The sequence below is a fragment of the Carettochelys insculpta genome, chromosome 26, assembly GCF_033958435.1.
Source record: "Carettochelys insculpta isolate YL-2023 chromosome 26, ASM3395843v1, whole genome shotgun sequence".
Classification (NCBI taxonomy): domain Eukaryota; kingdom Metazoa; phylum Chordata; order Testudines; family Carettochelyidae; genus Carettochelys; species Carettochelys insculpta.
The window spans coordinates 11,826,742-11,851,786 of NC_134162.1; the positions used below are offsets into that span (position 1 = coordinate 11,826,742).

Below are 25,045 nucleotides of genomic sequence, written 5' to 3' on the forward strand. Positions count from 1 at the left end.
TGGAAATCTCCATTTGCTGGGTGATGCTGAAATGCAAATGGATCCTAGGGATATGGGTGTACTGGAGCTGACGCTGCAACTTCCAGCCATGATGGCTCTGATTGAGCTAGTGCAGGGGTCAATGACCCCTGGCATGGATGCCAAGAGTGGCACGCAAGCTGGCTTTCTTTGGCATGCAAGGTGGGTGCTCTGCTCCACCTTTTACCCCCATGCAGCTGGGAGCTTGCCTGTGGTTTAACAAAAGACCAGCTAATGCTACCAACCACCACCTAACAGATAAACTTCCATATCTTTATTTATTTATGAATGAAGCTGTTGTAAGTAGGACTATTAGTGACTTTAAAATGTATGACTGGCACTCTAACCGTACAAAAGAGGTCAAAAGGTCAAATTTCAGCACTTTGCCTTGGAAAAGTTGCTGACCCCTGAACTAGTGTATACTGAGTTATAGCAGGGTAGCTACAGCTACACAGGTGGTGGGATGGGTTAGCTGCACCTAGCACAATCTGATCCAAGACCCTAGGAATATACCTCAGGACAGCTAGGTCCTCCTGTCATCCATGCAGCTGCAGCAGCACTGCTATTTTTAGCTCACAAATTCGATCCAAGCTAGTACAGGTATATGTACAGGCTGGAAATTACCCCTCCATTGTCGCGTACCATACCCTGAGTGAGACGAGGAAGCTGTCATCAGGCATTCCATTGTCTGTTCATTTGGCCTGCAAAGCTGAGGGCAAGAGCTCTTCCCAGAGCGCTGAGTGCATCATATAACTACTGTGACCTATGCAGCCAAGTGAACAGTTGTTGGGAACAGTATGGCCAACTCTCAGGATTTCCTCATGAGTCACGCTATTTCCCCTGACTGCAGTACCACCATGACACCAGACATTCCACCCTCCAGCAGTTTCAGCTCTGCTTCTTACCTCTGCTGCGAAGCACCATCGCACACACACATCCTTGTCCCCTAGGGAATCCAGGGGTGGCCTTTCTCCAGAAAGCCCCTGGCAGTGGCAGCACAATTCTTTCAAGACTGGAGGAAGCAGGAGGAGGGGGAAAATTATGGGCACTGGCACCCCCTGGACTCCATCAAGTCCCTTATGATCAGCAGGTGAACAGACATAACGCCTATGCAAAGTCCTGCTTCTCCCCCACAAAGGAGAAATTTCAAGGAAACTCCAAGACTTTCCACTCCCATGTGCAGGAATGACACCTGTAGGAGGGAGAAACTTGGCCCCTTTTATTAACTAACTAAGTCAGGATATGTAGGAAGGGGGAAATAAAGTAATGAGAAAAGTGGGAAGAATCCCAAAAGTTGATCCAGAGGCATTTCCTCCCTACTCCTGCATAAAAATGATCAGCACTTTCCAGGTGAGACAGCACATCAAGAAGCAAGTGAATACATATTACAGAATAAGGTAAGGCACCAATATATTTGTATTATCTATGCAACCAATCCATCTGTTGTACCTGTCTATAATCAAGCTATTTATATTAATACAGTCTACATAGGTATATAGGTATATACACACCTATTAGATTTTGTTAATTAATTAGCTCATTTTCAGTGCTATCAAAAACTTTAGTTAAAGTATCACAATTATTGTTGTGGTAACCTGGTACTTTCAGTTGCTTCTAATTTTTTGAGGGAAAATAGTTTCTTTTGGGATATAGCTTTCCATTCTTGGTCTCAGCATGCCTATCAGTTCTGGGGAAAAAATGCAGGTAGTTGCTTCCAATACAGCTGCTTTAAGTTCCAAACAGTTTGAAATATGTAATTAGGACTACATGAATTTTTCCATGAAAAGTTTTGATTAAGACATTTTTTCATTCCAAAATTATGGAACGTATTATTTTTGACTGAACAAATCAGTAGGAAACGTTTTGTTTTTGTGAATTTCAAATAAAAAATGTTTTATTTCAGTTTTGGTTCTTTTCCTCTCCTTTCTGGGGGAAACAAAGATATGGGGGAAAACAGAGAAGAAAAGGGATGAAAGACAGGCAGACAAAATAAAATAACCCAAGAATGGAAACAAAACAAAAAGGGCCAATTTTGAAACAAAATGAAATGACCATTTCACTTTACTTTCATTGTAGTAAAAATATTTTTTAAAAGCACAAGAAATATTTTTACGAAAAAGGTCACCTTTGAAAGGCCATTTCTCACTGAATGTAACTGCTGATTAAAAACTTTTAGCCAGCTGTCTGTATCATACAGTGTGTTTGTATGTATGTGTATATAGTTTGTGTGTGTAAAATATGAACTTATAAATATTCACATGTATGCTTTATATACTACACAATATATAAAATACATAAATATGCAATCAAGCGGTATGATAAATATGCAACATTTGTCTCTCTAATATAGCTATTTGGTCTTTCCTGTCCAATTTTTTTTTCATGTGGATGACTGCAAGTGTTTATGTAAACATGCCTTCATGAGGACTAAGGCCTTGGATAACTTTTTTAGAGGGGTAAAACACTCCCAAGCATGCTCCTGTTCAGCTGTTATGTTGAAGGGGGGAAAAGAGCTGCAATCATGTCCCCATAAATAAAAGCAAGAGTTTGACTGGGTGTATGTGGGGAGGGAGGATGGTGCATGGAAGATGGAGTTCACCTTGGTACAAAACCCAAAGGCTATGGCTACGCTACTGCGATCTGTCAGCAGAAGTTACTGTCAGAAGACACCGTCCGACAAAACTTCTGTCAACAGATTGTGGCCACACACTAAAGCAGATCGCTCTGTCTATAGTGGCTGGACTGCCTGGCCGCTCTCTTGACAGAACAGCCACCTGGAAGCACAGTAGACAGAGCAGCCCAGTGGAGTTTCCACATGGCTTGTTTGTCAATAGAGTCTGTGGAGAAAAGCATTCAGCCTCATGGGGAAGAGGGAGGAGGCTGTCGACAAAAGTGTTGAGTTCTGTCAACAGTATGTCGACAGAACGCATTTTAGTGCGGACGCTCCATGAGTTTTATCGACAAAACTGGGGTTTTGTCAACAAAACTCTCTAGTGTTGATGTAGCTTAAGAGGGGGAGAGTATATTTTTTAAACTGTCTAGATGAAGGATCATGAAGAAATATTTTCTCCCCATTGAGCAGCTATCCCAGCCAGCCAGAGCTTTCTTACGCTTCAGCAATATGAAGGTCTGCCTCTCCCTCTGCCTCCTTTCTGCAACATGCTGGTTGTATCTGATGCCAACAACTGGGAAGAAAATCTTTCAATCTGGACCCTGTATGATTTCCATGAATGTTAAGGAAATCAGAGCCAGATTCACAGCCATCAAAGAAACGATTGTAAGTATTGCCCTGTGTGCTGTAGATGTGAAAAGCCCTTTGCAATTATCATTTGACCAATGAACATCTCTTTAGAATCAGTTACCTGGGGACTGGTTGCCTCAGGAGAGTGGGTTATGGAGGTTCAGTAGTGAGCCAGGGCCAGATTCTTCCTTGCTCCATGTCTTGTACAGTCATTTTCATCACTGACTAAGAACAAAGAGCATACAATGCTATTTCTCAGACGTGTTGGCTCTTTCACTTTGCACTGGTGCAAATGACAACATAAGGTACAAGGCAATTGAGAAGCGGGTGTCCAAAGTTGTCACCATCTCATGTCTCTTAGGTCACCTCTCTGTGAAATGAGTTTTGATGGTTCTCAGTCCAATTCTTTCTGAGCTTAAAAAGAACCAGTCTCCCCCACCATGATAGACAAGAACAAAACAGTTTGGTGGGCAGTCTCAAAGTGACCAGGACAGAATGAGCATTGGACAATCAGCTCATCCTTTCTTTACCCCAGATCCATTGAAGTCATTGAAGGGGTAATTAGGGGAAGCTTGCCTTGCTGCTGAGCATGCTGAACCTGTTTTTCAAGCAGATTTTGTTCTCCACATATCATCAACCTGGAGCTTTCCCCAGCATGGGTTTCACTTTCAGTTTTTAAGAAGAAAAGCTCTGTTTATATGTGATGGGTATTAGCTGTCTAAACATCTCAGTAGTTGACATGCACTAACATCATTGCATTTCTCTCTTTCTGTTTAGCAAGCCAGAGACACCGTCCGAACCATAAGCATTCTATCATACCCATACTCCCTGCATAAAATCAATGTAGGTACCGTTATGGCCTCTCCATCCAACTTTCCTTTGTTGTTGTATATATCTCTTACAGCTAATTTTAAGTGGGCCAGTGCTCAAGGCTGACTATGAAATTCCACCAAGGTGTGAATTAGAGCTGGTTGCAAGATTTCAGTAGAACAGCATTCCCTCAGAAAATAGTCTTTTGTGACCAGAGGCGTTTTCCACAGGAAATGATTTCAACAAAATTTTATTTGGAGAAAGAACAATCAAAACAAAGTCAATTTTTTGGTATAGAATATTTGGATTTCTTTCATTTCAAAATATCTTTTTATTTCAAAATGGCTTCTATTTTAAATAAAATAATTTAAAATAATAGAAAAATCAAAATTGAAATGAGACATTTTGATTGACCTGAAAACCATTTTTTAAAATTGCTTCACAAGCAACTAAGAAATGAAACATTTTATTTTGTTTCAGAAAGAAAACACACTTCAAAATTGCAAGATTTACTTTGAAGCAGAAATTCAGGTTCCCATGCAGCTGTAGTAGGAATACATTTACATAGCTAAATGGACTAACATGGATTCATTACATGAATTATGAGTAGGTTAGACAAATGCCTGACAAGGATGGTCTAGGTGGTGCTTGGTTCTGCCATGAGTGCAGGGGACTGGTCCTGATGTTCTCTTGAGGGTCCTTCCAGTTCTATGATTCTATTATGCTATGACTTCCTGGTTCTGTAGCCAGCTCTTGTGATAATGAACAGCAGATAAAACTGTTTTGCTCAGTATATTGCTACAATTGATTCTCTTCAGCTCTCCCAAGTAAAGAAACCTCAGGCTAGATCAGCCTTTGGGATGGGAGACTACTAAGGAACTCAGAGGTGCTGCAGGAAGATGCTGGTGATGATAATTTAGTAAGCATGTTGGAAGATGCTGTAGAGCTGGAGGTATCATCTTTTGGAAGAGGCATGTAGCCAAATTCTTGGCTGCTTGTTGATATTTAACAAACCCTGTGGAACTTTTCATAGTAGATTTGGAGGATGATCCTGGCAACCTTATTCTATTCCAGCTTGAGTAATAAGAGGGAGTTACTTGTGGGCTCTGAGCCAGAGCCAAGGAAATTAGGCAGAGAAGTAGTGGAGGGCTTACCTGCTGAATTCCAGGATCAGAGAGCCAGCCATCAGAAGAGCCTTGAGAGGGCCAGGGGGCATGAGGGATGCTCTCTTGGGAAAGATGATCTCCCAGTAGAGAGGCTCTGGGGCTCCCACGGGGAACAGTAGAAGTTACACTCCAGTAGAAAGGGTTGAGGTGTCTGTCCTGGCTCGAGGACTGCTGCAAAGTCTGGCCATGGTCCAAGGTGCCAGTGTATGATACATGGGAAACCATGGAGCCAGATGGCACTTGATCTTAATGACAATTGGCACTGGGGTGAGAAGTGAATTGCATGTGTTTGGAACTTGTGATGTGGACCATTTGCCCAATCTCTCATTATAAACCAGCCCGTAGAAGGTTTCAGTGGCGTCAAGAGAACTTGCATAGTGTTGGTGGTGACTCTGAATAGGGAAACTGAGGCAGTCATGATTGTCATGCCATGGTCTGTTGCAGGAGAATTGCTCCAGGCAGGGACTGACCTGGAGCTGAATTCTTTGGGAAATTATGCCAAAGCTATTGTCTTAAAATGCATCAAATAGAATTTTAAAATAAATGATCTCTTCAACACCTACAATTAGCACCGAAGATGGCTGCATGTTAGTGATGGGTGGAGTGATAGCCAATTATAGTTTCTGATAGCCATTTGTAAGGCATTGAAAAAGAAAAGAAACTCTTTCTCTTTAGTCTACAGACAGATGCTGCATCATCCACCACCTTTTAAGATTCTATGTGGACATGGTCTTCAGGCACTGCAAAACTGAGGATTCTCAGATCAACCGGAAAATCAGCAGCATAGCCAACTATTTCCTCAGTATCAAGAACACATTCAAACAATGTGTATGTAAGGTTTCAATAAGTCCCTAAAATGTTTGTTAAATCCATTACCATGAGGAATATGAACAAACCTGGAATAGATGAAATAAATCAGCCCAAACATTTCCTGAGGTTCCAAAAAGTTTGCTGAAAAGAGAATTCAGGTTGCTGTGGGCTCTAACAAGGAACACAAGCATCAAAACACTCTGAAAAGAATTGTTCCTCTGTACTCATCAGTGGGAGTCTTTCTGATTTACCCTTGCACCACACAGCTCCTGTTTCAATCTGAAAAATTGTTTTTAATTGGAATCCTGGACTAGCCTTCCACCCAGCGATGAATTTTGTCCTTAAATGAGGTAGTCTGATTTAAGGGGATGCAATACTTCATACAGTTTAGCAAGAGCTAGCCTATAAAATCATATCTGTATTAAGCAGAAACCCACAGCTTGCCAAAGCAAAAAGCCTAATGAATACTTTCTTATTTTTCTAGCATGAACAAAATGCATGCAGTTGTGGAGAGCAAGCAATAGAGAAATATAAACAAATTCTTGCCAATTATGGACAGGTAAATTGGTTAGACTTGTTTGCTAATGCAAAGACTCAGGTTCCTTTTTGCTTATTTTCAGAGTACCATAATTATTTGCCAAATATTTTTTTCCAATCTGCTTCCAGATGAACATCACTTCTGCAGCAATGAAATCCCTCGGGGAGCTGGATATCCTACTAGACTGGATGGAGAAGGTTTATTAGAGAACAGAATGCAGTAACCAGCATGCAACTATTAAAGGTTCTTTAAAGTTGCTCAACTGCCCTAATGAGGAGTTTCGAATAAGGTCTTAATCCAACTTTCTTTAGAGGTCTTCCCAGAAACAAGAACTGGCATTTGATCCTGCCATAAATGTTGAGAGAGTGTCTTGCATAAAGAACCAATTACTTAAAGCTCACCTGTGGTTTTTCAATTCATAGCACTTGTCTTCCTGATTAGCCTTGAAAGACCATCTCTGCTAAGGAGGGTAGTTTTTAATTATTTTTTTTAGTGGTGGTTAGAGGAGTCTCTTGTAGCAATTTCATGAAAGTATTATTTAGATTGCTTGCTCTTTGGGACAAGGCTTGTAGCTTCACCTGTGTTTGGAAAGCACAGAACGTGCCTTGGGAGACACTTCAATCTAGGTATTTGTAAAGAATTGTAGTGTTCAACCTTTCAAGATCCCCCCCTTGGATGTGAACTCCCACTAAAGCTAACAGAAGTACAGACTGTGGAAGATTTGCAGGATTGGCCCCCCTAATTTTTCTTTTTATACCACAAAATAATTGCTATTGCGTCTGGAAATAATGCTTAGTGTCCTTGTGTTTCTCTTCACTTGAAACTATTTTCTATACAAAATAATTTATTCTCAAACAGAAGAAGAACTGTGTTATGTATGATGCTATCTGCATGGCACTTAGTAAGTATACATTGTACTGAACAATTGCACTCATCTTAAATAAACATCTCAGAATGATGCTAACTCTGCCCTGCCTGTGTTGGTGAACTTCTTATTGGGACTTATTTGATATGTTTTCTTTGATGATATATATTTGCTGTTGCCAGCCTCACACATTCAAAATTCCTGAGTCCTTCCCACACAGAACTGGAAGTAATTAAGGTGGCCAGGTCAACTTGTTAACTACACTAATTGGAGGAAGAATCAGAGAGCAGGGAATTGACTCAAAGAAGGCTCAGCTGGGCAGGAACAAAGGAGGCCTATAAAGCCAGGAAGCTAGCAACAGACAGGGATTTCAGTCACTCCCTGAAATGAGGGTTTGGGGCTGGAACTGCCAGTGGAGTGGTGGGGGAACCAGGGAAGGAGAAGTGGGGGCTGGCTGGGAGAGTCAAGCCCAAAAGTGCTGGGTGGAGGGGTCCTGAGACCGGAACACAGAGTAGAGGAAAGGGTCTAGGTTCTCCTACCAGCTACTGAAGGAATGGTCCCTGAGGCAGCTAATGGGAAAACTGCCAAGGACTGCTGAGGGAACTACTCTGATAAACCCCAGAAGAGGGGAACGCTGAGTGACCTGGCCAGAAGGCTGAGTCATGAAGAGGAGGATGTGATTCCTGGAGCAAGAGAGGACCTGGGGCCCAGAGAGGGTGTCAGAGTGATGGTATGTAACTGTAGGAATGGATGTCATCCTAACAAACGAACCCCCAGAGTAATTAGAAGAGGCACCAGCCTTGTGATGGGTAGAGCACTCTGTTGCAATCCCAGTGAGATTGTCTTTAGAATCCTGAAACTTTGGAAAAAATTAAATGCTTTTTGTTTGCCTTCTGGTTTTGAGGTGTCATGTTTTCAATCACAAGTGCAAGAAACTTCTTTTACGTGGGTTGTAGACATGAGAGCTAAGATTCTCTCATCTTTATAATGTTAGAATCTAGGATTATAACAAACTGTAACTATCAAAAGATTTAATCTGGAGTTATGAGAGCTAACAACAGGGCGTCTTAGAGAGTTCTGTGCCTTGCATGTGGCTTGTTTTTATGTCAACTGCGTCTGTGAAGGGAGCAGGACATGCGCGAGAGTTGAAATTCACCTAGTGCAGGGCTTTACTGCTCAAGTCCCATGGAAATGCCCAGCATAGAATTTAGGTGAGATTTAAGTGGTGCACAAATGTTTGTTGTTGTTACATGGGGCCTCTGCCTGGGGAAAAATTTCACCCCCTATAACTTAGGGTATATGCAATCAGCATGATTTTTTTTTTTTTTTGGATTATTCGTTGATTTGCAGTGGGGGAATTTGTCCTAAGGAGATGCATACCCAAAGGATGGCATAGTCCATTGCTGCCTTAGGCAACGGCCATGAAGTGTAACCAGCCTTGATAGGAAAAACACTTCACAATCCTTTTACTGGAATGCCGACTGCAATGGGAAACATGGCTATTTCTCTTGTCCTTACCTGTCCCAACGGTGGGAGTGGGTACAGTGGTCTGACGACAGGTAGGGTTATAAAAGTAGGGTGACCAGATGTCCTGCTTTTATATGCACACTCCTACATTAAGGGCTTTTTCTTACGAAGCTGCTGATAACATCTCACCCCCCTCTCCTGATTTTTCCTGCTTTCTCTCTGGTCACCCCACATGAAGGTGACCAAAATGGCTATCTGTTGATGTCTGTCAAGTGCAGGAAGCATTTATTACCCACACTGAGAGGCTCTAGATTCACTGCAGCCACATAAAGGCTGAGTATCTGGGGTCCATGCTGGTGGGGTGCAGGGAGATGGTGGAGATGGAACTCACCCTGTCCAATCCTGGGCCCAGGATAGGCTTCAGTTATCGTTCCAGTCATGGGCTGGAATAGTATCCATGGACGGTTGGTGGCTATGGCCTATGAGAAGTGTCACTGTTAGAAGAGAAGAACTGTGTGATCCCAGGGAAAGTAAGGGCATTTAGTTGGATGCCACAGGTGCTGCAGTCTATTTGCTCCTTTTGATTTCCATTGATGAGATGTTTTGTATATTTAGCCGCAGCTTGGTGATGTTGATGTGTAGCCTGTGGTGGCCACTTTATCTCAGTGAGGCGTTTTTCCTTCTAAGTGTCCCCCCAAATGTCTCCACTCTCGTTCTTATCTCACCTGTCGAAAAGCGGCTGCTGTCACCCACCGCCTCAGCAAATCACCCTGGCGTGTCTCACCTGCATAAACATTCATACGCTTTCATCACAGTGATGTCGGTTCCCCTTCCTTCATGAATCAGTGAGTCAAGATTTGCTTTTACTGAGGGCATCCATCAGTGTGTGCCCTCTGTGCAGCCCAGAGGAATTTTGTGGTTTCAGGGCTGTGGTGAGTGGGTGTACCAGATTAGCACAGGCATTTTGCCAGAACAACCATATAATTTATGTTCCTGGTATCACAGTCATCTGAATGTTTCGGATGTTGAAATTTCCTTGGCAGAACTTGTCACAGGCTGGAAAGTTCACCTCAGGGGTGGCAGCTATATATAGGATATGGGTATGGCATTTAGTTCTGCAGAGGAAAAGCTCCCCCTCAAAAACATCTAGAATAAGAGGGGCCTCTTAAAACAAAAGACTGGTCTGCTTTTCCTAGGACGGGAAGAGAATGATGATCTCATGCCGATTTTAGTTTTCATGAACTGCTGGTGCAAGGATGGTTCCAGTGGCTAAAGGGTCATCCATAAAATCTGCTTCAAGGTGTGTGAACATATGAGGTCCAGGGTGGCCAAACCGTGGCTTACTCAGGTAATAGCAATAGAATGCTGGAAGACCGACTGCTGCTTCAAGTTGAAAGAAAGGATATTAAAATATTTTAAAAATCATACATTGCTGCCATCTAATGGCCATCCTGATGTTGCAATAATTCAAGTAAAGAATATATTAGTTGTGTGCAGACTGTGCTCTCACAAGAGAACATGGGCCCAAACTTTGCTCTCCTTCCCAACATTGTAACTCCATAGATAGTCAGCTTGTCACTGGTGTAATGGAATGCAGAATCTGGCCCAGACACCCTTCTTTGCAATGCTTTGGGCTATCTTTGCAAAGGTATTTAGGCATTTAAAGATACAGATAAGCACTGTGTGGGATTTTCAAAAGCTCCTAAACTTGGTAGGTGCTTCTCACTGTGGCTTTCACATGGGGCATGAGACAGCAGATAAGGTTTTTGCTGCTCACCAAATATACTACAAACATCCATTATAATGAGATGTCTCACCTCTCATTGAAATCAACTGGAGTTAGGTGCCTAAGTTGCTTATTTGCTTTTGAAGATGCCAGTATGCATCTTTAGGTGCCTAAACATCTTAAAATCTGGCCCTTCCAAAAATAGCATTGGCTTCATCTCCCAGTAATTATGCATTTCTTTTAAGTACAGATTTCGCTTGGAATATGTAGCAGGCCATGTTTACTATCATCACAGCATAAAAGGCAACAGAAAAGTGTCATGAACCAGAGGCTATCAGGTGACAACAGGTATGAGCTTGTGAATTTTGTACAGGTAAGGGCTGATTTGTACTACATTGCTTGGGAAGCATGGTGGAAAAAATTTGCATGATACTGCCTATGATTGTTCCACCCTTGAGATAAACAGGAGCATCAGTCGCCAACACTAAATTAACACAAAAATGCATTTAACATCTAGCTAGTTAGCTAGATTTTTTTTTTAATTTAAACATTAAATCTGAATTTCTGGTCTACAAAACAATACCTTTCCTTCTTCAAATAGTTTTTTTTTCCTATACCTACATACTTGTGTTAGGCTGTGTCTACAGTAGTTCCTACCTTTGAAGGGAGCATAGTAAGCAGGGTGTCAGGAGATTACTAATGAAGTGCTGTGGTGCATGTGCAGCGCTGCATTAAGCTAATTCTCCCCTGTGGCAACTTTGAAGTGGCAAACTTCGAAGTGCCGGCTTGCGTGAAACTGCGGCTAACCCATGGGTACTTCAAAGTCACTTTACTCCTCAAAATTTTGCTCATATCTTGAATACCATGTGCAGAGGGTCATTCATTCCAGGAAAAAAAAATTAATGGATTGGAAAATGTACAGAGAGAGGCTACTGAAATGATTAGGGACTTTTCAGCTTGGAAAAGAGACAACTAAGTGGGGATATATTAGAGGTCTATACAATCTTCATTGGCATAGAGAAAGCAAATGAGGAAGTGGTATTTAATCCTTCACATTACACAAGAACTAGGTGCCACCCAATGAAATGAATAAGCAGCAGGTTAAAAACCCAAAAGGAAGTATTTCTTCACATAACACCCAGTGAATCTATGGAATTCTTTGCCAAGGGATTCTGGCCAAAACTGTAATACTATTCAAAAACAACTAGTTAAGTTCCTGGAGGACAGGTCCATCAATGGTTACAAGTGAGAAAACAGCCTCGGCAAAGCACATATTCTAAATATCCTGGCCTATGAGGAAATGTATATTTATAGAAGTTTCCCACTCACATCTACCATTCTGGAGCAAAGTCAGTAAAATAGAGTCCAACAAACTGATGTTTCTTTAATGTGCCCCTCACTTTTCTCTCCACCACACCTCATGCACTGTTGTCCTTAGTGAATGGAGACTTAGAGTTCAGAGGTGCTTCTACGTTAGCTCACCTCCCAGGTGGGGAAGTGGAGGCATCTTGTTTCTTGGGCCACTGTTCACTACAGCACTCTATTGGCAATGTCCTTGCACCGTTACCTGCTGTCATCTACTACTGTGACCTCTGCAAGTTGGTGTGGGTAAATCCGTGGGCCTTATGAAGGTTAGTCATTGACTTGTAGCTCCCTGGCTGGACAATGGCTGGTGGTTTCTTTTCAGCACCCACCCAGGTGTTGGTTACTTTGGTTACTATCATCATGGTCTCTGGAGGTATAGGGAGTACATGGGGACAGATGGAGAGGGTGAATGGAGACGGGTGGATGGGTGCAGGGGAGTGAGGGTGGATGGAAGAAAGAAGCAGATCATAACTTCTCCTCTGATACTTCTTATGGCCTGCCTTACATGCAATATTATACTTATATATAAATGAGGAACATGGTAGGGTTGCACCATTCAGGAGGGTTCCATGTTGAGAACGCTTGCAAATGTTGAATTTCACAAATGATGAATATCCTTTGCCTGGAACCCCAGTGAAGCAGCAGCCACTGTCACTCCTGCCTGGAGCTCCAGTGAAAGGGTGGCTGCTGGCACTTCTGCTGGGGCCCTGGGAGGCGGTGGCTGCTGGCGCTCTCAGCCTGGAGCCCCGGTGGCAGCTGCTCACGAATAAATGAATCCGCAAACATTAAACTCGTGAATGTTGGGACCTTACAGTATAGAGGGTGCAGGGCACTTCCTCAAGATATAGAGCATCACACATGATTGTACATGTGTCACAAATAACTAACATCATATATGCCATCATGTGCCAACAATGCCCAGATGCTTTGTAAAATATACTTAATGTGAGTCCAAGTTCCTCTATGGGATTTGAAAACAAACTCCTCTGAGTTCCTGTGATACTTTCTGGAAGTCACTTATACATTTTCATGTCCCTCCATTTCACCCATTTGAAAAAAAATACTTAGTTCCGTGGCATGTTGGGAAATGCAATAGGGTACTTTGACACCCATAGGTTCGGGGTGAGAACAGCGTCAAGCAGCACTGAGTGAATAATGATTGGCTGTGTTGGGAGGGAAAACCAAAATATATGTGGTTTCCCATTTCATTTTGAACCTACACTCAATAGTTTGTCCTGTTGAAACAAAAACTAAAAACCCAAGCAATTTTCATTAGGGAATGAACAAAACGTTTTCAGGGCGATTACAAAATGGCATTTCAAAATGAAACTGTCTGGAAGTGTCAAAAGAGTTCATGTCGAAACAAAATGTTTTGGCCTTCCAAAACACCCTTGTTTGTTACTTGGCTTAAATTATTCACCAAATGTTGACCCAAAATTGTATATTTGGGGAGTTTATTATTCAACAGAAAAAAGTCACACTGCATTCTCTGGTACTATAATTCCCCTCTGCTTGCAGTGCAATTGTATGTGTGTAATTTGTTTAGCAGGTTCTTTGGTATTCCACTCCCCTCATGTCAAATTCGAGGCAATGGCTAACCAAGGTGAGTAATTTAATGGGAAATGTCTAAGGAAGACATGCTGGTGGCTCCATAACTGGTACTTTCTCTTTTGAGTCCATGCTGAGCCAATGACCAGACTGAGGACCAGGTACTGTGCCTTGTTTCAGATGAGATGGCAAACTGAGATTTCAATCACTTAATGTGGACTGTTGTATTGATCAAGCTGTGCATTGGGGTCCCAGGACTGGAATAGCATGTGTGCTGGTAAACAGCTAATAGTCTCTGAGGGGTCACCTTGTTAGTCTGTAGCTTCACAAATAACAAGCACTCCTGCACCGCCTTAGAGACTAACACATTTTCTTTATTCAGTAGTGAGCTTTTGTGAGTAAGACTCGCTTCATCGAGACAGTTCTCTCTGATCAGTGCTACCCAGTGCCTTTTTTGTTAAAATGAGAGAGAGAGAGAGAGGAGCCAGTACGCAGCTGGCTCTCTGCCCCCCACCCCTAGCCAAACCCATGGCTAGGGCTGTGGAGGTGCTGGTACTTGGCACAGGCACAAAAAAAAAGCACTGGTGCTATCCACCCCTCATTTTCACTAGAATTTAGCTCACTCTCTTTTTTGCAGAGAGCCACTGCACAGGAATGGGGGCAATAACAGGCCAGAGAGGGAGATGCTTCCTGAGGATGGAGGTACCTTTTTTTTTCTTCTCAGGAAATTCCCAGCCTGAAGCACTTCCCTCCAGCTTCCTTGCTTGCCACTCCCTGGAGGACACTTTCCATTCACACACCTTTTTCTGTTGCACCAGTGCCATTTGCTCATTTCCAGCAACTCTCTGCAGGTTTGGGCCTGTGCTACACCCTGCTCATTCCTGTCTGTGTCTAAGTACATGGTCCATTACATCCTTTTTACAATGTGAAATTACAGAGCAATGAAAGAAACAGTTCCAAGCAGTAGTCACCCCAGCTGGTGAAGAATAGGGAATATAGATTACGTGTACAATTTTTCTATTGAAAAGATTAAATATTGTCACTTTTAATGCTATGTTCAGGATCAGCAGTATTTTAATTGAAACAAAAAAGCAGTTGTGTTTCACGTTAAAGACTAACAAAATGATTTATTAGGTGATGAGCTTTTGTGGGACAGACCCACTTCTTCAGATCATAGGCATCCCAGAACAGACTCAGTATATAAAGCCTAGAGGTCCAAAAATTGTTATCAGGGTTGACGAATCAGAAAAATTGTTATCCTTGCTGGCAAATCAGATGGAAGAGCAGAGAAAGGAGGGGTTGGGAAGTAAGTATTCGATCAAACATCAAAGTATATGATCAGAAGAAGTGGGTCTGTCCCACAAAAGTTGATCACCTAATAAATTATTTTGTTAGTCTTTAAAGTGCTACATGACTGCTATTTTGTTTAGATAGAATACAGACTAACAGGACTATCTCTAGGGGTTTTTAAGTCCAGGCTTGACAAGGTCCTGGCTGGGATGACTTAGTTGGGGTTCATCCTGCTTGAAGTGGGGGGCTGGACTAGACAACCTCGTGAGGTCTCTTCCAGCCCTATGATTCTGTGATTCTATCTCTCTGTTAGTATTTAATTGAACAGCTTGGATCCCTGGAAGAGCTACAGGATTTTATAGGGTGCAGACGAGAGCTTTATAAAAAATTAGAGGAGTCCTGTGACATCTTAAAGACTAACTGATTTATTTGGACATTTATTTTGTGAGTAAAAGCCACTTTGTCAGAAGTGGATTTTTACCCAGGAAAGTTTATGCTCAAATAAATCTGTTTAGTCTTTAAGAAACCACAGGCTTCCTCATTTGTTTTTGCAAAAACAGACTAACATGGTTACCCCTCTGAGACTTATAAAAATTAGAGTTAACCTAATATTAACATTGATCTAATGAAACCCACAGGGGTTTACAGAAATGACTCTGAATACTGCATGCTGATGTGGTTGCCTCATCTCAAAAAACATATCTTGGCATTGGAGGAAGTTCAGAAAAGGGCAACAAAAATCATTAGGGGAATGGAACTGCTGCTGTATGAGAAGAGATTAATATGAGTGGGACTTTACATCTTGGAAAAGAGATAAGTGGGAGAGGATATGATAGATGTCTACAAAGTTGTGATGGTTTTGGAAAAGTGAATAAAGACTTATTTTACTCCTACCCATAATGCAAGAACGAGGGTTATTAAATGCAATCAATAGTTAGCAGATTTAAAACAGAAGGAAGTAGTTCTTTACCACAATGCACAGTTAACCTGTGGAACTCCTTGCCAGAGGGTGTCATGAAGGCCAAGACTATAACAGGGTTCAGAAAAGAGCTAGATAAATTCATGGGGGATAGCCATAAGGGATGGTGTCCCCAGCCTCTGTTTGTCAGACACTGGGAATGGATGACAGAGTTTGGATCACTTGAACTCCTATGGAATTCAATAGAAAATGCTAAACATTCTATAGCTTTGGTGGGACATAAAGAAGGGATTTCAGTTTTTGTTAAACTCTGTAGACTTTTTTCTATGAGGAATGGGACAAATTCATCCCTTGTCTAATTCCTTTAATCTTCCATTTGTTAAGATACATAAGAGAGTCTTCTACTGTCAGCATGTTTTCGAATCCTTTATTTATACTGACGGCTCTCCCTTGAACTCTCTCCAATATTCCAACACCGTCTTGGAGGTGGACACCAGAAATGGACACAGTATTCCTGTAGCTGTTGCACCAGTGCCCAAAAAAAGAGGCAATATAACATCCTTCTTCCTACCTATTTATATTGCTAAGGATTGTATTAGTCCTTTGGTTACAGCACAGCAGATTGTCCAGCATCTCTCCCAAAGTCTTTTCCAGAATCACTGCAACCCCACAGAAAGTCCCTCCCCACCCCATTGTAGAAGTATGACCTGTATTCTTTACTTCTGGATGTTTCCAGCTTTTAGGACTGATAACTTAGGAGACAGCTAATGCAACTGTGATGGAAGAGTGCCCTGAGGCCACAAGGGAAAACTCAAAATTAGCACTTGAACAGTTTTCAGAGAAAAGTGTTTAACCACAGTCCTGTGCAGTATGGGCCAGACTCCTCTCAAGGGTGATGCAAGGGAGTGGAGTAAACTCAGGAATAAATCTGTCTCTATGACTTCCACACTCCAGGAAGGCTCCAGTCTGGGTCTCAATGCAGAAAGGCCAGAACCCTGACTTGGGGGGAAAAAAATCATTCATTGTGGTATTTCAGTGTTTTTTGTTCACGGGTCAATCCTAGGACATTAGGGAGACCAGGCGTGCAGGCCTGTGGATGGAGGGAGGGAGCGCACAGGGGGCAGTTGTTCCTGCCCTTTAGATCACCACTGGAGTGCCCCCATGGCATGCTCTGTTGGCTGTATGGGCTGCCATGGAGGAGGTGATGTGTGGTGGGTCCAGGCAGTACTGAGCGCTGGCTCTCCCACCCTGCCCCTTCCACTTGAGGACCCACCTCTTCTGGGAGTGCAGAGTCAGCCACTGTCCCCTTGCCCAAGTCTTTCGGGCCTACAGTAGGTGGGTGAGAGACTTGGACCAACTTCTGTTTTCTCACCAAACACAAGTAGGTCCCGTAAAAGATATTACCTCATCCAGCCTGACTCTTCGCAGGAAAGAGTGGATGTCACCAGTGGATGAATTGCTTTTTCTCTCATAATAATAATAATTAATATTGTTTTAATAACATCTGTGTGCTTATGCGCATAAGTATATTTGTGTGTGTGTGTGTGTGTGTATATGTGTGTAGATATACATATAAACACACTCTTTCCCTTCTGTGTGTAAATACATACACAGCCAGAGAATTAAAAGTCACAGAACCTCCTTAACATTTTATAGTACACTTACAGAGGGTGCCATTAATGGAAAATGCTCAACCGATAATTTTTTTTAAATAATTCCAGAGAATAAGGCTAGATGTATGTTCTTCTCTTTATTTTACTCCATCACAGTCCATCCCATGTATACATCATAAAGACACTGAACCCAAGGGGATATCAGAATATGAATTTCTATCTATTCTACCATCCAAACACCTCTGCCCCTTGTTTGACATCTCCACCAAACTAACTGATCAGACTCCTCCACCTCCCACTTGTTCCAGAAGCAAAAAGTGAAAAGCTTGTGTCCCAGGGAATCTTACACTCCCACTTTGTGGAAACTATTTCATCAGAGCTATTTCCTAATTTGTTTTTTCTACAAACCATTCTGGTTACCTACTCCAACATCTCATTGACAAGATAATAATGTAAACTCAGCTATTTTTAAACCCCTGCATTGATAAATTTCTTCTTCCTGCCTTCTGACCCTTTTTCAACCTTAGGCCAGGAGCTATGAGAATCACTCATATTGTTAATGGGTTTTGGTGTCCAAGAACCTTGGCATCATCTGGGATCAAGAAACGAGATTCCATTGTGGAACTGCACTTAAGCAACAGGGTTTAAAGTCTGATTTTAAGGAGCCTTCAACACCCAAAATTCTGAAGGTTAATCTCTTTCGAAAATCTGGCTATCAGTATCACAACGAAAGTTACCACGCACCAAGCACATTGGAAAATCTTGCCCTAATATGTAAATAAATATTCCTGAGCAATATCCCGTAATCTTAATGGAGTGGAAGGGAGTTTCTGTAGTTGTCTGGCTGGCAGAGTTCCCAGTGGAATGATGATTGCAGAGCTGCTGGATTTTTATTACATAGTGTAATTAAAGGGATGTTTGGGTGTTTGGAGAAGCAACTTTTGTTAATCATTTTGAATCTGAATAAATAACTAAGGAGTCTGGGTGCCGGTAGATTGCCAACTGTTCATGGCATTTTCATTTGTTCATCCTTAACTAAATTGCAGGTGCAGCATATTGGGAATCAGGGCACTCAGGGAGTATAAGAAACCTTACAAGTCTAGGGAGCTCTGAGGTTTTAGTTAGTGAGTCTCATACAACTGCTGGGCTTAAGACCAGAGCTGGGTGAAATTTTTCTGACCACATTTTGTGTGAAAAGTGCAGCTTCAGTGACTCTGAAACACTTTGGCTATGTCTACACTAGGAAGTAGGAAGAAGGGTTTTTTCAAAGATGGAGTTTACTTATGAAAGAGCCACATCTACGTTGCTTTTCTTCTTTTGAAAGAATATGCAAATAAGGTACCAGATATGTAAATCTGTATCTCATTGGAGTGTCTCTTTTGAAAGAGGAATGCTAGCATATTCATAGCTATTGTGAATTTGTGTACATTTTTGCTGGAAAAATGAAGAAGAAAAATTCAGTGTTTCCAATGTTTTGATTTGAAACAACTAACTGTTTCAAAATGTAATGGCTTCAGAAATGTTTAAATGTTAAAAACTGTGTTGGTCAAACAAAATGTATACTTTGACCCAAAATAAGCTTTTGTGCATTTTGATTTGCTGAAAATGTTGGGAAAACATTTTTTTGTTCTAATCCCAAATAATTGTTGTATTGTTAAGGATTGCCAGTGAACCAAAGGGGGAAAATAAATCTATTTTTTTCTGCAGCTCTCCTAGGCTATGTCTATACTAGCATGTTTTTTCGAAAAAGCCAAGGCTCTTTTGAAAAATCCCACAGAGCATCTACACACAAAATGCGTTCTTTTGATATTAAATCAGAAGAATGCTGCACTTTTTCTGGTGGCCCTGTTCTCCTCCCAGATGAGGAAGAGCGCCATTTTCGGAAAGATAAGAAAAAAAAAGTGCGTAGACACCCCAGGGGCCCTTTTTTGAAAGAGCAGTCTTCCATGGCACTAGATTTTTTGATCTGTGGCGTTTCCTGGCCTGTTCTTTCAAAAGAAAGTGGTGGGGCTGTGTGGCCACTCTATTGTGCGTGGTCATGATCTTTCAAAAGATGTTTTTTTGGAAGGGATCTTCTGGAAGAATTTCTTTTGAAGGATCGCTGCAGAGTAGACATAGCCCTAATGTCTTGATGTTAGTTTTGATTATTCTTTTGGCTTCTATTTTGGTTCCTTTCCCTGTACTGAGCAAGGGTAGATTGTATCTAGAGCCCTTCAGATCCATGGAGATCTGCTTCATCCACAGGGATTCCCCATCCAGATGTGAATGCTGATATCTGCACCTCATTTTTGCAGATGCATTTTTGCAGATGTGGATGCACGTACAAATTTTGTATCTAGATCTCTGCAAATATGCAGGGCTCAGCTTTATATATGTGGGCGTTCACATTTGTGCATCTGGATGCCGCTATCCATGGATCATTTGACAGATGAAGGTGTGGATGCACATACCAATTTTGTGTCATAGAATCATAGAACACTAGAACTGGAAGGGAACTTGAGATGTCATCGAGTCCAGTTCCCTGCCCTCTTGGCAGCACCAAACACCATCCCTGATAGGTGTCTGTCTAACCTGCTCTTAAATATTTCCTTGCAGGGCTCTTGTTATATCACTTTTTTCCTTAGCTTGGTCCTGAGTCAACTTTTCTTCAATAAAACTAAAGTACCTGCTAAGTGCTTCTCTCATAAGGATGGGCTGAAGCAAGGTCTTAAGCATGTGGCTGAATCAAGATCTAGGCAGGCAGACAATTTTAAAAATGAAAAAAAAAACCCCCTCACCTTCTTGGTCACTGTTTCAGATAGCTAGAGGTAACTTACACCCAGTCCATTTACACATGTGGTATAAAGCATATACCTGGAACTTCTTTCTAAGGTAAATGTTTCTTCTTTATCTTTCTTTATCCTTCTGCCTGCTCAGGGCAGCCACCAATTCCAGCATTTATTTCTGTCTCGTGCTGTGCTGTTGAGGCTTCTAAGACAGTGGTTCCCAACCTGGGGTCCATGGGCCCGTGAGGGTCCACAAAGATATTGCTAGAGGTCTGTAAAAAAGCTTAAAGATTAATAAAAATGATCAGAGAAAATAAGTTTTAAATACATTGCAAAGTTGCAATCAATTATTATTTGCAATTAAATATCTTCCAATAATGTTTTTATCTATTATCTATGTTGTGGTTTCCATTTTCATTTAATGACTTGTGCACAGTGGCTAGAATTGGCTTTGATGGGGGTCAGCGAATGGTTTTGGGGGAGACTGGGGATCTGTGAATGGTCTGGGGAGGTGACAGGGGATGCGCACTATTGAGAAGGTTGGAAACCAGTGGTTTAAGAGTTATATTGCTAGATCTGGCTTCTTTCTCTCTTGTTCTGTATCACATTTCGGCACTCATAAGAAACTAACTTCTATTGTCGGCTATTCTGTTCATCAGTCTTAGATACTTAGAAACTAAACAGATGTTTTACTGTCTTGGACTAAAGAAACAATGGTGTGAAACTTTGGCAATTGCATGATTGCGAAGGAAGTCCATCCATGAAGCCATCTCCTATTCAATTTCAAAATCATTATAAATCTGCAAGCACATGAAGTCACTTTCTAATTAGTCATGGCTAGGGTATTGTTGGGGGGGCACTTTTGTGAAACTGTTGAAATATGCAAATGCAGCCTAGACAGGAAGGTAGGAGGAGCCACCCCCACACTAGAATACCTACCAGCTGAAAGACTTTGCAGGATATTTCCTTTCACCTGCATAAAAAGGACGAAAAACCCCACAGTTAGAAGCACAAACCCATCGACACCAAACTACTGTCTCTAAGGAACTCAGGTAAGAAATGGAACTGAATACTCTATGCTAACAGAAAATAATGATGCTATATTTTTAACGAACTCTATGTTAAAAACCAACATGGTCTAGTGGCTAGAGTGTGGGGTAAAGATTGAAGAAAACTGGGTTTTATATATCCTGCCACTGTGGACTTGACACATGTAAGTGTGGGAATGTCACTGCCATTTCTCTGTGCCCCAGTTTCCCATTCTGTAGAATGGTGATGTTATAGATTGTCTTTGTACAGTATTTTCAGCTCTCTGGATGAAAAGAGCTATAGAATGGCAGAAAACTTCATAGGGTACATGTTAAACAGGTTTAGACATTGAACATGGATGGTCTACAGCTAGAAGAATTTAAATTATTTTACTTTAGTTTATGAACACTTTCAATCACAACAAAACAACTCAAAACTGTGCTTGAAAAACAAGCTAAAAACCTCTTCTTGAACATGAAATCAAATTTTAAGACTGATCATATTTTTTTGGTCCAGCAAAATCTAGATTCTGTGCTAGACCATTTATATACAAGGAGAAATTAGACTGACATTTAAATATTTTCCCATATAAAATCTGATAAAACAGCCTAGAAAAGTAATTTAAAATAACCTTTGGAAGAATTAGTAGGTCATTAATAATGATATTGGTTACTTGGAGAACTTGCTCTTCATGTGGACTACCCAAAAGATTGTTAGGTTATGTTACATTAAAGTAGAAAGGATGATCTTGTGCTCAAGTAAGAGGACTGGGAATCAGAACTTAAAGGGGTTACTTGAATACAATCTGCAATTACCCATATGGGGAACAGATGTTTAATAAGGACTCATCGGTCTATCAGAGAAAGGTATACCACAATCCAATAATTGGAAGTTGAAACAAATTCAGCCTGGAAAGTAGATGTAAATTTTACCAGTGAGAGTGATTAGCCATTGAAACAATTTACCAAGGGTGATGATGGCAGAGTCTCCATCACTGACAATTGTTAAATCAAGATTGGGGTGGTTTTCTAAAAACTTCGCTCTAGGAATTATTTGGGGTGGGGGAGTTTATACTTTGTGTTATGCAAAACGATAGAGTAGTTGATCCCTTCTGGCCTTGGAATCTATTAAACCTCTGGTTCTAATTCCCAGTTTTGCCCCAACAAGCCTGTGCAGAAAGTCAGCACACCTATGCCCCTCTAGTTCCACATACATAGATCTCTTATGCGCCTTTCAGCAGTGCTTTGTGGATACATTAATTTATGTTCATAAAGCACTTTGAGATCCTGGTGTATAATGTGATCAGGAAGGACTCTATCATTACAGAGCAGACTCATGCCCTCGGGTTTATAGATGCTTCAGAATCCAAGTGAAATAGAATGAAAAGGGTGATTTCAAGGGTGAATTTGACCAATTACTGGTAAAATTAAACAAACTTACTTTTCTTGGTAGCATAGGCACTTTGTTCTTGTTTTCCATAAACAACATACTTGGCATTTAATAACATTTAAGAGTTCTAGTGGGTGAGCAAAATGAATGGTATATTGGCTCCAGGGAAGTCATGGAAGTCCCATCATTCAGCTTAAGACTGTGATTCAGCAAAGCCTGTAAGTAGACACATTACTCCTTCGCTATTCAGCAAAGTTCTTAAGCATATTATATATTCCTGTGCTGACTTCTACCTGCTGAGGCTCTGTTCTCCTGAGTCAATCTGCTGAAAATAATGTCCAAAGAAACATGAGAAAATAGCGAAAGATATTGGGAGATAAGGACGGTGAGGCTACAACAGTGTATGTTTGACAGAAACTGAATCATTCATTTCTAATAACATTTGAAAATGGCAAAGTGGGGTACATTTGGAAGGCATAACAGAGACAAATGAACAAGTGGAGAACACATTGAATTATTTTTGTATAAAGTGGAAATTATGCTAAGCAATTACTTGGTTTCACAGGTGCCAATTACCTGTAACTCCAGCTCAACACCTCTGAAATTCAGGCTCAAAATGAAAATAACATGACAATCCCCATTTCTTTTGTACAGGAGAAGTTCAGCTTGTGTGTTCTGTTGAATGATGATGACTGTGATGCGTTTCTCTTGCCTGGCTTTGCTTCCATTTTTCTTTCCTGGGATTCTGATGATGGAAGGCAGAACGCTCCGCTTTGGGGCCTGTGAACTGAGTGGGGTGTCTTTTCATGAGCTACGGGACTACTTTGGTGCAATCAGAGGAGCCACTGTAAGTACCACTTGGAAAAGCTTGTTGGCTTCTTATCTGCTCATGGGAAATCACGAGTGTGTATTAGAATCATGGAACACTAGATCTGGAAGGGACCTCAAGAGGTGATCAAGTGCAGTTCCCTGACTCTCAGCAGCACCAAACACCATCTAGACCATCCCCGATAGATGGCTGTCTACCCTGCTCTTAAATATCTCCAGCGATGGAGATTCTACAACCTCCCTACGTAACTTATTCCAGTGTTTAACCACCCTGACAGGAAGTTTTTCCTAATGTCTAATCTAAGCTTCCCTTGCTGCAGTTGAAGCCCATTGCTCCTTGTCCTATCCTCAGAGGCCAAGAAGAAATTTTTTTCCTCCTTATGACCCTCTTTGGGGTACCTGAAAACTGCTATCATGTCCCCGCTAAGTCTTCTCTTTTCTAAACTAAACAAGCCCAGTTCTTTCAGTCTTCCCTTATAGCTCATGTTCTCTAGACCTTTAATTATTCTTGTTGCTGTTCTCTGGACCTTCTCCAATTTCTCCACATCTTTCTTGAGAAGTCTGAATTAAACAAGACCACACAAAACATTGGACTAACATGATATCTACAGGAAAGTTAAGAGGCAGAACACTTGCTAACTCATGAACTGAATACCACCTTGAATTATTCCTGTAGAAAGTGAAAGGAAATTGGAGCCAACATTCTGCTGCCTCTACCATTTATCATAATTATTAGGTTCTAACAAATGCCCATAGATACCCCAATCAATGGTATTTGAAACCAATGTAAAAAAGAAAGAGTAGTCCCGAGGAAACTTCTCATGTGGCTTTACTGTAAATCAAAATAATGGAAACTAATCTCCCGCCTTTCATGCTTTCATTTAAATTATGCCTCTTCTTTTTGTAATTGCAGCAAATCGAAGATCACATGACTGACATTGTATTGCTGAAGAGAGCTGCTCTGCAAGGAGTCCCGGTAAATGCAGTAATTTGTCAATAAGTCCTGTTGACTTGAGAGCTTCCCTACTCTGAGCATTTCCTGCCCTCTCCTCTCCTGACTTGAGTTCATCTTCACACACACACACACACACACACACACACACACACACACACACACACACACACACACACACACACACACACACACACACACACACACAGAGTTTGTTTTGCTTTAATTTCTAGCAGAGTTTTCATATCTTCAATTTGCAATTTCCCTGGAGGAGAATTTTAACTATCAATCGTTACTTTACCACCCATCTACTCTCCTTGTCCCATGTCTCTCACTTTGCCCTCAAGACCAAAAATCTTGGAGTTATTTTTCATCCCAAATGTCCACCTTTCACAGGTTGTGTGTCTAAAAGACACATGCCACCTGCTTTTCGTCTTCCTTCAGAATGTCCTGCCCCATGCCCGTGACTCTCCACAGCTGAGGGCACTCTTTTCATTTCTGCAACATCTACACCGAAAGATCGTCTCTCCAAAACAGTTTATTATTTGCTGGCTAAAGATCTTACGATAAGAGCTGCCTCTGTAGCATGAGGAGTATTTTCCTTAATGAATTCAGAAATACACTTTATAAAGACTAGATTTTCTCCCTTTTCACTGCTCCCAGATTAATTTCCTATGCTTTTCTCCTGCTTGGTATGGAACTTCCA

At 41.4% G+C, this 25,045-nt stretch overlaps 1 protein-coding gene across 1 annotated transcript; it reads left to right on the forward strand.

The window, feature by feature from the left end:
- Positions 1-3,139: 3,139 nt before the first annotated feature.
- LOC142001744 (interleukin-20-like) lies at positions 3,140-6,789 on the forward strand. Its single transcript, XM_074977266.1, has 5 exons — positions 3,140-3,295; positions 4,037-4,102; positions 5,911-6,063; positions 6,530-6,604; positions 6,712-6,789. The coding sequence occupies exons 1-5, from the start codon at positions 3,140-3,142 to the stop codon at positions 6,787-6,789; spliced, it is 528 nt and encodes a 175-aa protein (XP_074833367.1).
- The last annotated feature ends 18,256 nt before the right edge of the window (positions 6,790-25,045 follow it).

What these genes read in the sequence shown, in the direction of transcription:
- LOC142001744 (XM_074977266.1), top strand. Translation starts at nt 3,140, where the DNA reads ATGAAGGTCTGCCTCTCCCTCTGCCTCCTTTCTGCAACATGCTGGTTG. An exon ending in CAGCCATCAAAGAAACGATT is followed by an intron (nt 3,296 to 4,036) that starts GTAAGTATTGCC and finishes CTTTCTGTTTAG; the next exon opens with CAAGCCAGAGACACCGTCCG. An exon ending in AGAACACATTCAAACAATGT is followed by an intron (nt 6,064 to 6,529) that starts GTATGTAAGGTT and finishes TTATTTTTCTAG; the next exon opens with CATGAACAAAATGCATGCAG.